The sequence below is a fragment of the Heterodontus francisci genome, chromosome 2 (genome assembly GCF_036365525.1).
Source record: "Heterodontus francisci isolate sHetFra1 chromosome 2, sHetFra1.hap1, whole genome shotgun sequence".
In the NCBI taxonomy this organism is placed as follows: domain Eukaryota; kingdom Metazoa; phylum Chordata; class Chondrichthyes; order Heterodontiformes; family Heterodontidae; genus Heterodontus; species Heterodontus francisci.
Genome location: NC_090372.1, coordinates 161,532,024 through 161,549,985, shown reverse-complemented (window position 1 = coordinate 161,549,985; position 17,962 = coordinate 161,532,024). Strand labels below are relative to the sequence as shown.

Genomic DNA, 17,962 nt, shown 5'->3' with positions numbered 1-17,962 from the left:
TGGGATTCGTGTAGGATTAGTATAAATGGGTGGTTGATGGTTGGCACAGACTCGGTGGGCCGAAGGGCCTGTTTCAGTGCTGTATCTCTAAACTAAACTTAACATGCAGGTGCAGCAGGCTATTAGGAAGGCAAGTGGCATGTTGGCCTTTATTGCAAGGGGATTGGAGTACAGGAATAAAGAAGTCTTATGAAAATTGTATAGGGCTTTGGTGGCACAGCACCTGAAATACTGTGTGCAGCTCAGTCTCAACATTTCAGAAAGGATATACTTGCACTGGAGGCGGTGCAGTGAAGATTTACTAAATTTGTCCCTGGGATGAGGGGGTTGTCCTATGATGAGAGGCTGAGTAAATTGGGCCTATATTCTCTGGAGTTTAGAAGAATGAGAGGTGATTTAATTGAGATATACAAGATTCTGAAAGGCTTGATAGGGTAGCACTGAGAGATTGTTTTCACTGGTCGGGGAATCTAGAACGTGGCGGCACAGTCTCAGGATAAGGGGCCGATCATTCAGGACTGAGATGAGGAGAAATTACTTCATTCAAAAGGTTGTGATTCTTTGGAATTCTCTACCCCAGAGGGTTGTGGATGCTCCATTGTTGAATATATTTAAGGCTGGGATAGATAGATTTTTGGTCTCGCAAGGAATCAAGGGATATGGGGAGCAGGCAAGAAAGTGGAATTGAAGCCCAAGATCAACCATGATCATATTGAATGGTGGAGCAGTCTCGATGGGCCATATCGTCTACTTCTGCTCTATTTCTTGTGTTAGGCTTGCAGCAGTGTTGAGTATATGAGGGTGAGTTGAATCTATAAATGTAAACTGAGTCCTGATTGATAGAGATTGGTGGTGGGAGGGTGGCGCATTGAGCAGTGTGTGAGGTTAGTGGTGCATTTGGTAGGATATGGCACTTGAAAGTGCATTCACTGACCTTGACCACTCCTTGTGAGGTCATTGAACTTTTTGCAGCACTGCATCCAGGTCTTTTGGATTCAACTGTTGGCATTGACTGCCACAGCTATCTGGTCCCATTACCTTTGCATAGTTTGGAGGGCTTCCTGACCCCCTGTGGATAGATCACATCTCTCCTCCTCTCTTTCTTCACCAGTACATCTAGTGCAGTGTTGGAGAATATTAGAACATGCCCTCTCCCCTGTTGTGCCATAATTAATTCTTCTTCCTGCTCAGGCTTTCTTTCACAAACTGTTCCAGTACCTGCTCCAGCCAGAATGCACCTCCCCTTTTAAGAGGTAAGGCTGGCTTTAGGTAGAGCAGGCTTGCTCTAGCCTCGCACAAACTTTGGCCGTCTGCTGAGGTTTGCACTCAACAGCACATTTAGTGCAGGAATGCAAACTAGCAGGCAGCATGAAGTTGGCATACTGTCTGCATCAGAAGCAACAGGTGTGGGTTTATCATGCATTGCACTCCCCATTCCCGTTTTCAGAGGCTGTTGAATTTTGCCCCACCTGCCTCACAGGGGCAGCCCTTTCTCTGGTTGTGAAGGTCACAGCTGAATATTCCAAGCCATTTTTCATATGCATATGGTTGGTTGTTCAGAGGCATATTACGCAAGTAACAATGGCCTTGTTTGAAAGGTTCAATACATTGGCCACTTTGTGGAAGGAAATAACAGCATGACAGGACAATGTGGCAATATTTCCAAGAGTGCAAAGCATCTTAGTTATGTGGTCAACAGCTTCCAGCTTCTCCTCTACCACCTTCTCTCCTTACCTATACACTCTACCTCAACCAGTACTACTGCCTCATTCTCATTAATTTTATCCTCTGACATGTATGTAGCTATATTGGTGTTTCCAGATTACATTGAGAGGGAGTCAGGTACTGTGATGTTCCGCTTGGCTCTAACTGACTGCTTTTCGGGGCTTACAATTACCTAAAATGAATAAATGCTAGAATGTTGCATCCCCAACATATACTTAAACAGAGTTTGCATTGAAAGACACTTCGCATAACATTTGTCTTTATGTCTGGGAGTGTCAGCATGGTACAAGGTTTGAGTTTGCAGGAAAGTATACTGCTTCACCTCTTCCTCCATGCTCAGAAGCACCAGTATGTCCAGAATGGGCTGGGGGGGGGGGGGGGGGGGGGTGGGGGCAGGAGAGGATCTTCTAGGTCTGTGATTTTTATGGCCCTTTTCCGTTTGGACCTACTTCTTTTGAATTTTGTGGTGCAAGCAGAAAACTGGTCTTGAGATGCTCTTGAAGGAGCACTTGCATTGTGACAGACAGGTAACCAACCTGTAGGTCAAAGTAAGTGACCATGCAGCAAGTTTGTGTTAGTGATTTGTGGCTGAGTTTTACCATGGACTTTGGGACCCTGATATTGGGACCAAATGGGGGTCCTGAGCCCACATTTGCCAGCAGCAGGACTGACATGGCAATTTTTACCGCAAGCAGCCTCCTAATTGTCTTCTGCAGGTCCGCTGTCCAAAAAAATATTCAAATTAAGATTAAGGATGGCCATGGGAAAAAGACTCCCTGATCACAGGGCAAATGTTGGGGTCGCAGGGGCTGTCTTTCCTGCCTGCAGCTCCCTCTGTGGGGCATGGAGCGTCTGGCTCCGATGGTTCCCCAGACTGCCGCAGGGAGGCTGCTTCCATGAAGCTGGTGGCCTCCCCACATTGGGGGGGCGGTGGGGGGGGGGGTTAGCCCACAGTTGACAAATTACCACTGGCCCCATGAAATGGCCTTTAATAGGGCTTTGAACTATGCAAATTGGAGCCACATGACCAATCCGCCACTGGGAAACTTCCCCAGTGGCGGGATTGCATCGGGGAGCTGTCCTAATGTGGCTCCCTGCTATTTTATTGGCACCCACCACAATCACTCCCACCGTCTTCATTCCCACCACTGCGGGGCCAGTAAAATTCTGCTGTTGATGTATGAAACCCTTGGAAATCATGATTGTGGTGATGTTTTCATTTGTATCTTGTACCTCGAATGTGAATTCTATATAAGCATGTGAAACACTGACAAAGCTGTAAGAAATAAAAACAGAAAGTGCTGGAAATACTCAGCAGGTATGGCAGCATCTGTGGAGAAACAGAGCTAACATTTCAGGTCTGTGACCTTTCATCAGAACTGGTATAGGTTAGAAGTGTATTAGGTTTTAAGCAAGTGAAGTGGGGCAGGTGGGGTGTTGGGGTTGCGGGGAAGAGAACAGAAAAGGGCAGGAGAGATGAAATGACAAAGATGTTTTGGGACAAATGCAAAGGGAGTGTTAATGGTTCTGATGAAAGGTCACAGACCTGAAGTGTTAACTCTGCTTCTCTCTCCACAGATGCTGCACTTTCTATTTTTATTTCAGATTTCCAGCATCTGCAGTATTTTACTTTTATTTAAGCTGAGGGAAGAGGGCAACTGCCCCATCACACACACCTTCCTTTTTGTTCTTCCCCCCACCCCCAACTGACGGGGTGATAGAGAACAGTTACAGATAAGTAGTGACACCTAAGTTACAGGATAAAGGTAGCTGGGTAACCGTCGGGGGAGGGAAAGGGAATAGGCGCACAGTGCAGGGATCCCCTGTGGCTGTTCCCCTCAATAATAAATATACCATTTTGGATACAGTTGGGGGGGGGGGACCTACCAGGGGAAAGCCACAGCGGCCAGGTCTCTGGCACTGAGCCTGGCTCAGTGGCTCAGAAGGGAAGGGGGGAGAATAGGAGAGCGATAGTGATAGGAGATTCAATGGTTAGAGGAACAGACAGGAGATTCTGTGGTCGCGAACAAGACTCCCAGATGGTATGTTGCCTCCGGGTGCCAGGGTCAGGGATGTCTCTGATCGAGTCTACGGGATTCTTAAGGGGGAGGGGGAGCAGCCAGAAGTCGTGGTACACATCGGTACCAATGACATAGCTAGGAAAAGGGATGAGGACCTGAAAAACGAATATAGGGAGTTAGGTTGGAAGCTAAAAGGCAGGACGAGCAGGATAGTAATCTCAGGATTGATACCGGTGCCACGTGCTAGTGAGGCTAGAAACAGAGAGCGAGTGCAGCTGAACACGTGGCTACAGAGCTGGTGTAGGAGGGAGGGCTTCAGATATGTGGATCATTGGGATACCTTCTGGGGAAGGTGGGACCTGTACAAGAAGGACGGGTTGCATCTGAACTGGAGGGGCACCAATATCCTGGGCGGGAGGTTTGCTAGCGCTCTTCGGGAGGGTTTAAACTAGTTTGGCAGGGGGATGGGAACCGGAGCTATGCATCAGTGGATGGGGTAGCTGTTGAACAGGCAGATACAGAGTGCAGAGAGTCTGTGAGGAAGGTTAGACAGTTGACAGGGCAAAGTTGCAGCCAGTATGATGGGTTGAAGTGTGTCTATTTTAACGCAAGAAGTGTCAGGAATAAGGGTGATGAACTTAGAGCATGGATCAGTACTTGGAGCTACGATGTTGTGGCCATTACGGAGACTTGGATATCACAGGGGCAGGAATGGATGTTGGATGTTCCGGGGTTCAGATGTTTCAAAAGGAATAGGGAGGGAGGTAAAAGAGGTGGGGGAGTGGCATTGCTAATCAGGGATAGTATCACAGCTGCAGAAAGGGAGGTCGTCGAAGAGGATTTGTCTACTGAGTCATTATGGGTGGAAGTCAGAAACAGGAAAGGAGCAGTCACTTTATTGGGAGTTTTCTATAGACCCCCCCAATAGCAACAGAGACACGGAGGAACAGATTGGGAGGCAGATTTTGGAAAGGTGCAGAAGTAACAGGGTTGTTGTCATGGGTGACTTCAACTTCCCTAATATTGATTGGAACCTCCTTAGTGCAAATAGTTTGGATGGAGCAGTTTTTGTCAGGTGTGTCCAGGAAGGTTTCCTGACTCAATATGTAGATAGGCCGACTAGAGGGGAGGCTATGTTGGATTTGGTGCTTGGCAACGAACCAGGCCAGGTGGCAGATCTCTCGGGGGGGGAGAGCATTTCCTTGATAGTGATCACAACTCTCTGACCTTTACTATAGTCATGGAGAGGGACAGGAGCAGATGGGATGGGAAAATATTTAATTGGGGGAGGGGAAATTACAATGCTATTAGGCAGGAACTGGGGAGCATAAATTGGGAACGGATGTTCTCAGGGAAATGCACGACAGAAATGTGGAGGTTGTTTAGGGAGCACTTGCTGCGACTGCTGGATAGGTTTCTCCCGATGAGGCAAGGAAGGGATGGTAGGGTGAAGGAACCTTGGATGACAAGAGATGTGGAACAGCTAGTCAAGAGGAAGAAGGAAGCTTACTTAAGGTTGAGGAAGCAAGGATCAGACAGGGCTCTAGAGGGTTACAGGTAGCCAGGAAGGAACTGAAGAATGGACTTAGGAGAGCTAGAAGGGGACATGAAAAATTCTTGGTGGGTAGGATTAAGGAAAATCCCAAGGCGTTCTACACTTATGTGAGGAACAAGAGGATGGCCAGAGTGAGGGTAGGGCCGATCAGGGATAGTGGAGTGAACTTGTGCCTGGAGTCGGAGGAGGTAGGGGAGGTCCTAAATGAATACTTTGCTTCAGTATTCACTAGTGAGAGGGATCTGGTCGTTTGTGAGGACAGCGTGAAACAGGCTGATATGCTCGAACAGGTTGATGTTAAGAGGGAGGATGTGCTGGAAATTTTGAAAGACATGAGGACAGACAAGTCCCCGGGGCCAGACGGGATATATCCAAGGATATTACGGGAAGCGAGGGAAGAGATTGCCGCGCCTTTGGCGATGATCTTTGCGTCCTCACTGTCCACTGGAGTAGTACCAGATGATTGGAGGGTGGCAAATGTTATTCCCTTGTTCGAGAAAGGGAATAGGGATAACCCCGGGAATTATAGACCAGTCAGTCTTACGTCGATAGTGGGCAAATTATTGGAGAGGATTCTGAGAGACAGGATTTATGATTATTTGGAAAAGCATGGTTTGATTAGAGACAGTCAGCATGGCTTTGTGAGGGGTAGGTCATGCCTCACAAGCCTTATTGAATTCTTTGAAGATGTGACAAAACACGTTGATGAAGGAAGAGCAGTGGATGTGGTGTATATGGATTTTAGCAAGGCGTTTGATAAGGTTCCCCATGGTAGGCTCATTCAGAAAGTAAGGAGGCATGGGATACAGGGAAAGTTAGCTGTCTGGATACAGAATTGGCTGGCCCATAGAAGACAGAGGGTGGTAGTAGATGGAAAGTATTCAGCCAGGAGCTCAGTGACCAGAGGTCTTCCACAGGAATCTGTTCTGGGACCTCTGCTCTTTGTGATTTTTATAAATGACTTGGATGAGGAAGTGGAAGGCTGGGTTAGCAAGTTTGCCGATGACACGAAGGTTGCTGGAGTTGTGGATAGTGTGGAAGGCTGTTGTAGGTTGCAACGGGACATTGACAGGATGCAGAGCTGGGCTGAGAAGTGGCAGATGGAGTTCAACCTGGAAAAGTGTGAAGTGATTCATTTTGGAAGGTCGAATTTGAATGCAGAATACAGGCTTAAAGACAGGATTCTTGGTAGTGTGGAGGAACAGAGGGATCTTGGGGTCCATGTCCATAGATTGCTCAAAGTTGCCACCCAAGTTGATAGGGTTGTTAAGAAAGCGTATGGTGTGTTGGCTTTCATTAACAGGGGGATTGAGTTTAAGAGCCGCGAGGTTATGCTGCAGCTCTATCAAGCCCTGGTTAGACCACACTTGGAATATTGTGTTCAGTTCTGGTCACCTCATTATAGGAAGGATGAGGAAACTTTAGAGAGGGTGCAGAGGAGATTTACCAGGATGCTGCCTGGACTGGAGGGCATGTCTTATGAAGAAAGGTTGAGGGAGCTACGGTTTTTCTCATTGGAGCGAAGAAGGATGAGAGGTGACTTGATAGAGGGGTACAAGATGATGAGAGGCATAGATAGAGTGGATAGTCAGAGACTTTTTCCCAGGGTGGAAAGGGCTATCACCAGGGGGCATAATTTTAAGGTGATTGGAGGAAGGTTTCGGGGAGATGTCAGAGGTAGGTTCTTTACACAGAGAGTGGTGGGTGCGTGGAATGCGCTGCCAGCGGTGGTAGTAGAAGCAGATACATTAGGGACATTTAAGCGACTCTTGGATAGGTACATGGATGATAGTAGTATGAAGGGTATGTAGGTAATTTGATCCTAGAGTAGGTTAAAGGTTCAGCACAACATCGTGGGCCGAAGGGCCTGTACTGTGCTGTACTGTTTTATGTTCTGTGTTCTATGTTCAACTCCCCCTTTTCACTTGCTCAAAGCCTATTATATTTCTAACCTTTGCCAGTTCTGATGAAAGGTCACAGACCTGAAATGTTAACTCTGTTTCTCTCTTCACAGATGCTGCCAGACCTGCTGAGTATTTCCAGCATTTCTGTTTTTATTTCAGATTTCCAGCATCTGCATTATTTTGCTTTTATTACAAAGCTGTAAGGTTGGGTGAGTGGTAATATGGACCAGGTTGATGGAACATTGGGAGTGGAGCGGAGAGTTCAAATGACAGGCTCCACTCCCACTCTAACCTTTCTGTCCTTGGCCTCCTACACAATTCACTGAAGTTCAGTCTAAGGTCAAAGAACAGCACCACATCGAACAACTATGTTTTTTACAGCCTTCCGGAGTCAACGTAGAATTCAACAATTTTAGATTATAGCCCCTTCCCTCCCCATTTTCTTTTTTGGATGGCAGCTGTTGGTGGAGATTCTGCTTTCCTATTTACACCTCCTATGAGCACATCTTTGTTTCTTTGTTTATCCCATTACTATCTCCTTTTGCTTTTCACTATCATCCCTTTTGTTGTTTAATCACTCCTGCCTTCGACCCTATCACAGTCCTTCCCTTTTACTCTCTTCCCCTAACACCCCTCCCCCCACCCCCCAACCCTGCCACTCTTGTCGCTGTCTGTCTTAAAACCTGTTACATTTCTCAGTACTTTCAGCTCTAAGAACTCTCAGTTCTGATGAAGGGCCACCGGCCTAAATAGTTAACTCTGTTTCTCTCTGCAAAGATGCTGAGAGACCTGCTATTTCCAGCATTTTCTGGTTTTATTTCCAAACAAACTGAGTTGATGATCATTACTACTTGCTGCATTTAAAAAAAATGTTCTTCCTCACACACCCCCTGAATCTCTTGCCCAAAACCTTAAATCTGATCCCCTTGTCAACAGCTTTTCTTTGTCTACCTTATCTAAACCTGTCATCATCTTGTCCACCTCTATCGAATCTCTCCTCTACCTCCTTTACTCCAAAGAGAACAAACCCAGCTTCTCCAGCCTAACCTTCTTGCTAAATTCCCTCATCCCTGGAACCATTCTGATAAATCTCCTCTGCACCGTCTCAAAGACCCTCACATCCTTCTAAACTGGATGCAGTACTCCAGTTGGGGCCGAGCCAGATTTTATACAAGTTCAACATCACTTCCCTGCTTTTGTGCTGAATGAATGCCTTCATTCATGAAGTCCAAGGTCCCATCTGTTTGCTAATTATTCTTTTAATATTGCCTGCCACCTTCAAAGATCTATGCACATGAACCTCCAGAACCCCCTGTCCCTGTACACTCTTTAGAACTGTGCCGTTAAGTCTATATTGCCTCTTCCTATCCCTTCTGCCAAAATGCATCGCCTCATATTTCTTTGTATTAAATTCCATCTGCCACTTGTCTGCCCATTCTGCTAGCCTATGTCCTGTTGCAGTCGATTGGTATCACCCCACTGTCTGCCACACTTCCAAGTCTGGAATCATCAGCAAATTTTGAAATTTTACTCTATTCCAATAATCCAAGTAATTTGCATACATCAAAAAAGAAGTGGTCCTAGCACTGAACCTTGGGGAACACCACTGTCTACCATCCTCCAGTCTGAAAAACAGCCATCAACCATTTACCATGACTTGCTGTTTTCCGTCCTTAAGCCAATTTTTTTTAATCCAAGTTGACACTGATTCTCCTATTCCATGAGCCTTAATTTTGTGAACCAACCTTTTATGTGGCACTTTGTCAAAAGCCATATGGACAACATCTATTGCTTTCCCTTCATCAACCTTCTCTGTTACTTCATCAAAAAATTAAGTTAGATTAGTCAAGCACGATTTGCCTTTTGCAAATCTGTGCTGGCTCTCCTTAATTAGCTCAAACCTCTCCAAGTGCCTGTTGATTTTAATTCCCCTGATTATTGTTTCTAAAACCTTACCCACCACTGATGTTAAACTGACCAGCCTGTAGTTATTAGGGATGTCCTTACACCCTTTTTTGAATAAGGATATCACATTTGCTACTCTCCAAGTCTCTAGCACTTCCCCCGTATCTAGGGAAGATTATGTCAAGACCTTCCACTATCTCCACCCCTAATTCCTTTAGCAACCTGGGATGCAAGCCATCTGGACCTGGCAACTTATCCACCCTAAGCATAGCCAGCCTTTCCAATATATTCTTAAGATCAATTTGCACCTCATTCATTCCCTCCACCATCTCCACTTTCACCGATATTTTGTCAGCATCTTCTTCCTTAGTAAATACCAATACAAAGTACTCATTAAGTATTCTAGCCTTGCCCTGCACCTCTAAGCATATACCACACTCTTTGTCCTTAAAAGGACCCACCCCGCCTCTTACTTCCCACTTACTATTTACATGCCGGTTGAAGATTTTTGGGTTCCCTTTTGTGTTAGCTGCCATTCTATTCTCATTTTCTCTCCTTGCCAGTCTTATTTTCTTCTTCAGGTCTCCTCTCAACTTATTGTATTTGGCCTGGTTCTCACTTGAAGAATTCACCTGATATGCATCATACACCATTTTGTTTTGTTTCATCATATTCTGTAGCTCCCTTGTCATCCAAGGAGGACTGGCTTTGGTTCCCTCACTGTTCGTCGTTGTTGGAATGTACCCAGCCTGTAACTGAAACATCTCTTCCTTAAAGATCACCCATTGCTCCATTACAGTTTTTCCTGTCAATCTTTGGTTCCATTTTACCCTGGCTAGCCCCCTTCTCATCCCATTGAAGTTGGCCCTTTTCCAATTTAGAAGTTCTACTTTACACTGTTCCTTGCTCTTCTCCATTGCTAATCTAAAACTTATGATACAATGATCACTCTTACCATGTGATCCCCCACAGACACTTGGTCGGCTTGGCCCACCTCATTCCCCAGCACCAGATCCAGCATCGCCTCCTTCCTAGTTGGACTGAGAACATACTAGAAGTCAAAGATGTTCTCCTGAACATATTTCAGAAGTTCCTCCCCCTCCTTTCCCTTTACTGTCTAACATTATCCCAATCAATATTTGGGTAATTAAAGTCCCCCTATATTACCATTCTATAGTTCTTGCACATCTCTGTGATTTCCTTGTAATTTTTTCTCTCTCTCTCTCACACACACACACACTCTCACACACACTCTGTCACACACACGACTGAATTTTATTAGCGTGCGGCACATTGCGGCGGAGCTCTTTGAAATCGGCGGCCTTCAGTTGCGGATGTGACGTCGCTGAGCCCCCGTGATATTTTGCACGGGGGCTCATTTAAATGGAGTGGGCGGAGCAGCCACCCCATCTACATCATCGGGGGCGGCCGCTCCGTCCCTGACAATGGCGTCCGGCGCCACTGCACAGGCACTGGCGCCACTTTTAAAAGGGCCTCAAGCCTTGCATTTTAATTACCATTTTTAAAGGGACATATGTAAAAACATTAAAGTTTAAGCTTTATTATCAGTGCAAATCCCCTCTACCACCGCCTACCCCCCCACCCCCGCCCCACCGCAATGAGTCCTCAATAAATATAACTACCTCTACCCCTGGAAAAAGCAATTTTTCAAAGAACAAACTTTAAACCCCCACCTTCAGAACATTTGACTCTCAACCCCTTCCCACCAACCCCACAACCAATCGGAGCAGTTTTCCCCACTCCTACATCCCTCCCGATCTGAAGATTTAATTGCTTTCCCCTCCCCATCAGTGTCATGCCTCGGAACTCCAAATGGAGTTCCAAAGGCGCGGGACTTCCATTTAGTGGCTGTAATATCGGCGTGGGATGGCCGCCGGGACAAGGTAAGTTGATGTAAATTTATTTCCATTGATTTTCATATGTAAATGGGGTGGAAGCCGGACCGAGGCCTTGCCGCCACCGATAAAATGCAGCGGGGCCGTGTCGGCGTCAGGGGTCATGGAGGGCTGCTCCTGCAAGTACTTTACAGGCCCTCTACCATGACTCCAACGTTGAGGGGCTGGTAAAATTCAGCCCACGCACTTACACACACTCTCTCATACACACTCTCTCACACATACCCACCCACCCACACACACACTCGCTCTCACACACACACTCGCCCTCACACACTTGGTCTCCCAAGTGTGCTGTCCCATGCACGCTCACTCTCTCTCACACTACCCACCCCCCCCCCACCCCCCCGCCGCTGCCTCACTCGATAGAATGCCCCAAGTAGCATGATCATCATACCTTTTTACGTCTCAATTCTGTCCTTTGCCAACAAGGATATCCTCTGTTTCCAACACTACAAAGTCTTCCCTAATCAATACTGCCACCCCACCTCCCTTTCATCCTTTTGCTATCTTTTTAGAAGATCGCCACATCCCAGGTAGCTTAGTAATGATAGTAATTAGATGTGGTGAGGGATTTTATTTGTTTGTACCAGAAATTGTAAAACTAGCAGATAATTAATGTATGCTAAGGACTGACTTAAGGAAGTCCGAACAATAAGAATTGAGAGCCTTTTCCCTGTATTTCAAAGCATTTACACCTCTGTGAAGCATTTTGTAACTTTTTACTACATTAAATATGCTATTTAAATGCAATATGATTAGGCAAGAAAACTTGTTTATTGGACAAGGTAGATTAACAGACAACTCCATATATGGGAAAAATAGATGGACAATTAATGTCCATTGTTGGTATTTCTAATTCCTTGGTTTAATATTGTTCATTCTTATTATTGTCAGAATTGTATATTTGTGTTATATTCATTCATACTCAAATTGTATCAGCAAGGCAGAAAGAAATGATACAATTCAAAGATCTTTATTGGCAAGAATTTTTTGTTTGTAATTGCTGCTAATTCGGTTTTAAAAGTTATTTTGTTTGAACTATTTCACATGGAAATTTTCTGTCTTCCTACACAGTCAAGCCCAAAGCACATGCGCAATTTGATACTTGGGACCTTGCTTGAGTTATGCGACAACCCCAAAACAATCCATCACATAAATGTGTGGCGTGGAAAAGATGATTGTACAGCAGCTAGCCACCTACTATATCTTTGGAGGCAAGAAGAGCGAGAAATGCGAGTCAAGCGGGATGAACACGGGAGGATTTTAGGTAAATATGTATTTGAAAAAACTCCTGTAATTTTAAGATTAAAATTTATGAGTACTTTTCTGACAGTCCTCACCAGTAGCATACACAGGGACCATTAAAACAGACCAGGAATTGAAAATGTGGGCCTTAAGCGCATCTCGGTCCTAGTTATTTCTGCCCATTATTTCGCAGCCAGAGAATTGTGCAGAGACCTATCATACAAATTGTGCAACAGCCTCATTAAGGCTCTGAAAAGTATTTTGATGATGCACAGATACGATTTCCTGGGTTTTTCAGTGGGAATATGCAATACATCAGGGGTGTCCAACTTTTTTGCATGGGGGGGCCATATTACAATTTTTGTCTTACATAGGGGGCCGTGAGACAATTTCAGAAAGATAAAGGCATTAAAAATGTATCTTACTATTATCAAAATAACAACCGATGTGCATTTTATGAAGAAGCTTCAAATGAGAAGATTAATTTATTGACTTACTTTCTCATCACTATGTTGAACACTGATTAGTGAGGTACCTGGCATTTTTTTGCTTGCACAAGTAGTCAATATTTGCCTGAACACTTCTTGTAGCAATGCAGAATATTTCAGACGATGTCCATCTGTCAGGAGTGACCCTGATCACTCTTTCTCTCTTCTCAATCTCTCTCTCTCTTTGACTCCTTCTCTCTCATTGTGTCCTCCCTCTCTGTGTTCCCCCCTCTGTGTTGTTCCCCCCCTCCATCATCCTCACTCTCTCTGTCCCCCTCTCTCTGTCCCCCCTCTCTCTCTCTTTGTTCCCCTCTTTCTCTCTGGCACAGTGGTTAGCACTGCAGCCTCACAGCTCCAGGGACCCGGGTTCGATTCTGGGTACTGCCTGTGTGGAGTTTGCAAGTTCTCCCTGTGTCTGCGTGGGTTTTCTCCGGGTGCTCCGGTTTCCTCCCACAAGCCAAAAGACTTGCAGGTTGGTAGGTAAATTGGCCATTATAAATTGTCACCAGTATAGGTAGGTGGTAGGGAAATATAGGGACAGGTAGGGAAATATAGGGACAGGTGGGGATGTTTGGTAGGAATATGGGATTAGTGTAGGATTAGTGGTTGATGGTCGGCACAGACTCGGTGGGCCTGTTTCAGTGCTGTATCTCTAATCTAATCATCTCTCTCTGTTCCGCCCTCTCTCTCTGCTCCCCCTCTCTGCTCCGCCCTCTCTCTGCTCCCCCCTCTTTCTGTCTCCCCCTGTCTCTGTTCCCCCCCCCTTCTCTCTCTCTCCCTCTCTAACTGACAGTGTTCCCCTCTCTCTCTCTGTTTTCCTCTCTCTCTCTGTTCCCTCTCTCTTTCTGTCTGTCTCTGTTCCCCCCTTTCTCTCTCTCTATTTCCCTCTCTCTTTCTCTGTCTGACAGTTGCATGGAGTGAGAGCGCTCAGCACAGCAGCTTTGTTGTTGGTCAGTTTTTTTTAAAAAAGGAAATGCAGAAAATGAAGTGAGATCAGAGACAAGTCCATTTATAGGAACATAGGGAATTTGTTCGATAAAAGACTATGGTTGATCTAGTTTGCATTCTACCATCCTTGTAGTCACTTGATACAATGATAATTGATTGCATGATTAGTCAACAACTCTATCACTATCTAGTATACAGCAGACCCCAGAAATGACACGAGGAAAACCACAGTAGTGAAAAGTTTTGGGAACCATAGGTCCGAATTCACCTTTTTCCTTCCAAGCATGCTACACTTACCACATCTTAAGTCTCAAATTACTCACTTACTGTTTCCCCAAATATTTTATTTTTGAGACAGAGTGTTAAGACCTACCCTTCAGCAGTCAATCATGCCTATAGGTCTAAAAGAATGGAAAAAGATATACCCTGTATTTAACTAACACATTTTACATCCTTAGGATGGTTTCAAAGCACTTCACAGCCAATTAAGTACTTCTGAAGTATCGTCAATGGTTGTTTTGTTTGCCTTCAAACTTCAATGTGTGTATAACAAGGTCCCACAAACAGCAACAAGATAAATTATCACTTAATGTGTTTTTGGTGGTGTTGGCTGAGGGATGGATGTTGGCCTGGACAATGTGAGAGTTCCCCAACTCCTTTTTGAGTAGTGCTATGAAATCTTTTACATTGACCTGAGAGGAAAATAGGGCCTTGGTTTATTGTCTTATCTTTTGGATAGCACCTCCGACAAGGCAGCTTTCGCTCAAGTGTCGGTCTGGCTTAGATGCTCAAGTCCTGGAGTGGGGTTTGAACCCTCAACCTTCAGTGAGGTAAGAGTGTAACACTGAACCAAGCAGACACTAGACACAGCTACCTAGATATGTCTGAGGGAATCTACCTGAATCAGCTACACTTTGACAAACTATGTCCTTTCCTCCAAACTGATGTTCACTAAAGATCAGTGACAGGGTTAGCTCTGTTGGTAAGTATGAGGATGGCCACAGTTTTGAATTGGATAATTCCAAGCTTCCTCAGGGACGTATACCAAATTAGTCAATTAGCTGTGCACCAATGCATACAAAAGATGGCAATACCTTGTTTGCTAGAATGCACTTTCATCAGTTTTGCCATGGAGGTTCCTCATCAGTATGAATTGGCACTGTACGTTTTCTGCGAGACTGTTCTCCAAAAATGGAGGTGCCTTTCAGGTGGCTATCCAGGTCCCTATCATGAATACCATGGCCTTCGTGAATAGAAAAGGGCTTCATTCCATTAACATGCTGCTGATATGTGATATTTATGTGATCTGTGACCATATGAACAAAATTATGTAGCTCAGTGTGGTCACAGTGACATGGAATCTTCATTTTATGCCAATCAACTGTGCAGCCAATATCTGAAGGCGGGAGAGACTGGACTAATGGCTACTCGTTAACCAAGGATTTAGTCTTCATCCCTGGTTCATGACCCTTCAATATGACCATCAACATAGGAATAGCAATGTATTGTGTCACAGATCCACCAGAATTATAATTAGAGCCTATCACCAACATGTTGAAACAAAGGTTCCCTCGAAATGCTGCTTCTGTACTGTCTGCTGCTAATACTACTGCTAAAACAAATGATTGCTGTAAACCCTTCCCCAAATCTGTGCCTTCTTACATATTGTAATGATCTCGTATTCTGGTACATGAATAGTCCATTAACATATTAAGGTGGTTTCAATGAGGAATATCCTGATTATCATATCAGGTAGATTTTGCTCTAATCAGGAGGCTCTCTGGTATTAGCATTTCTAAGGAATGTGGGGTACATCCAGATGCAGTGGCTCCATAAAGTTCGTTAGTCTGTAGATATCATTTACAGTTCTATAGTTTGGCCACAGGGGCCCAGACAAATCCTTTTAACAGGGCTGACACATACCCATTGTGTGGCCTAATGGCTTTGTTAGCTGTCTCTTGACCAGTATATTGAAAAAGTCACTCATTGTGTCTGTGTAAGGTTTTCACGGTTCTGGGAGGCAAAGTTTGTGTCCAACAACAAAGTACCTTCTTTTGAACTTTTAAATGTTGGCTTTCTTAAAGTTGAATGCGTTCTTGCTGAAGGACTGGCTACATTCCCTCGAATTCAGCCATGTAGTTTGGGTGGTGGCATGAAGAGCTACGGCACCCTGGACTGCTGAAGGATGAAGGCATCATAGCAGCTGCAAGGAAAGCAAGTGCACACAAGTCGCAGACCAGCTGGATGTTGAGGGAGTGGAAGCCCCTCCTGTAATGAATCTCACTGGCCAGTCACTCAGTGCTTTGATAGCCACATGGGTGCAATCGATGATGCCCTGCACCTGTTGGAAACCAGTGATGGAGGTAAATTCCACTGCACTTTGTGGCTGTGAGGCCCCATTTTCTGAAAATGCTCTAGCATGAAAGGGCATAGTGACCTCTGAGATGCAATGGTGTGCTGCTGCTTGTGTGATGCCATCAAGCTCCACAGCTGATCCTTGGAAGGAGCCAGAGGAAAAGAAGTTCAAGGCCACAGTGACTTTGACAGCTACTAGCAGGGCATGTCGAGCAGTGCTGCAAGGTTTGAGGTCTTCCACAACAAGCACAAATCTCAGTGACCATCTGCCTGGATAGGCGCAGTCTTCTGTGGCACTGGTTCGCTGATATGTCCAGGTAACTCCGTCTTCAGCAGTACACCCTATGCTGAGCGTATGGCTTCCATTGCTTTCTTGCCCCTCGTCTCAGGGCTGTGCCTCTGCTGCTAAGGATGTTGATTCTCATCGCCGCTAGGCACAATATCTTCTCCCGTTTCCAGCTGTTGCCTTACTTGTGCTCAGCTGCACTCACAATAATGTCTGGAACCCTAACCCCCTCCTCTTATGCCAGGAATGTCAGGACCCCCTGCACTGCCTGAGCGTGTACAGACCACTCTCCCACAACCTCTGCATACTTGATGGCATCTGTGTGCCGATGGCTGAGTGCCCCTCTCCACGTGCTCATTTTTATGGGCCCACCTAAGGTGATGGTGCAGCCATTATTAGCTCCCCACTGTGTTGCCACCTCCATGCACCTGGTCTGTTCCTCATCCAGCGTGCTAACTGTGTGTCCCCACCAACGTCCCAAACTGGCCCCTCAAGCCTGCTCCACCATTTGATAAGATCATGGCTGATCTGATTGTGGCCTCAACATGACTTTCCTGTCTACCAGATATAACCTTTGACTCCCTTGTCAATCAAGAATCTATGTAAGTTAGCCTTAAACATATTCAATGACTGTGCCTCCACTGCTCTCTGGGAAGAGAATTCCACAGACTAGCAACCCTCAGAGAAAAAATTTCTCCTCATCTCTGTCTTAAATGGGAGACCCCTAATTTTTAAACTGTTTCCCCTCGTTTTAGTCTCTCCCATAAGGAGAAACATCCTTTTAGCATCCACCCTGTCCAGTCCCCTCAGGACCTTCATATGTTTCAATAAGATCACCTCTCATTCTTCTGAACTCCAATGGATACAGGATCAACCTGAACTGCTAATGCAATTATATCCTTTCTTCAGTAGGAAGACCAAAACTGTATGCAGTACTCCAGATGTGGTCTCACCAATGTCCAGTACAACTGTAGCAAAACTTCCCTACTATTATATTCCATTCCCTTGCAATAAATGCCAACATTCCATTTGCTTTCCTAATCATTTGCTGTACCTGCATTCTAACGTTTTGTGAATCATGTACCAGGACACCGGAATCCTCAATACCACGGAGTTCTGCAATCTCTCTACGTTTAAATAATATACTGCTTTTCTATTCTTCCTGCCATTTCACATTTTTCACAAGTTCACATTTTCCCGCATTATACTCCATCTGCCAAATTGTTGACCACTCACTTAACCTAACTATATCCCTTTGCAGACTCTTTATGTCCTCTTCACAACTTACTCTCCTATCTACTTTTGTGTCATCAATAAATTTAGCAAGACTTCTTTATTCTTTTACTCCAATCCCCTTGCAATAAAGGCCAACATGCCATTTATTTTCCTAATTGCTTGCTGTCCCTTTTGTGTTTCTTTTATGAGTTTTTTTTTATTCGTTTGTGGGATATGGGCGTCGCTGGCTAGTCTAGCAGTTCTTGCCCATCCCAAATTGCCCTTGAACTGAGTGGCTTGCTAGGCCATTTCAGAGAGTATTTTAAGAGTAAACCACATTGCTGTGGGTCTGGAGTCACATGTAGGCCATACCAGGTAAGGACGGCAGATTTCCTT

At 45.2% G+C, this 17,962-nt stretch overlaps 1 protein-coding gene across 1 annotated transcript in view; it reads left to right on the top strand.

The window, feature by feature from the left end:
• The window catches only part of LOC137380040 (cilia- and flagella-associated protein 69-like), a 188,074-nt gene that overhangs the window by 98,755 nt on the left and 71,357 nt on the right, over window positions 1–17,962 (top strand). The window contains exon 17 of the mRNA XM_068051569.1: window positions 12,104–12,296. Within this exon, the coding sequence (XP_067907670.1) occupies window positions 12,104–12,296 (193 nt within the window). The remainder of the gene's footprint in view (window positions 1–12,103; window positions 12,297–17,962) is intronic.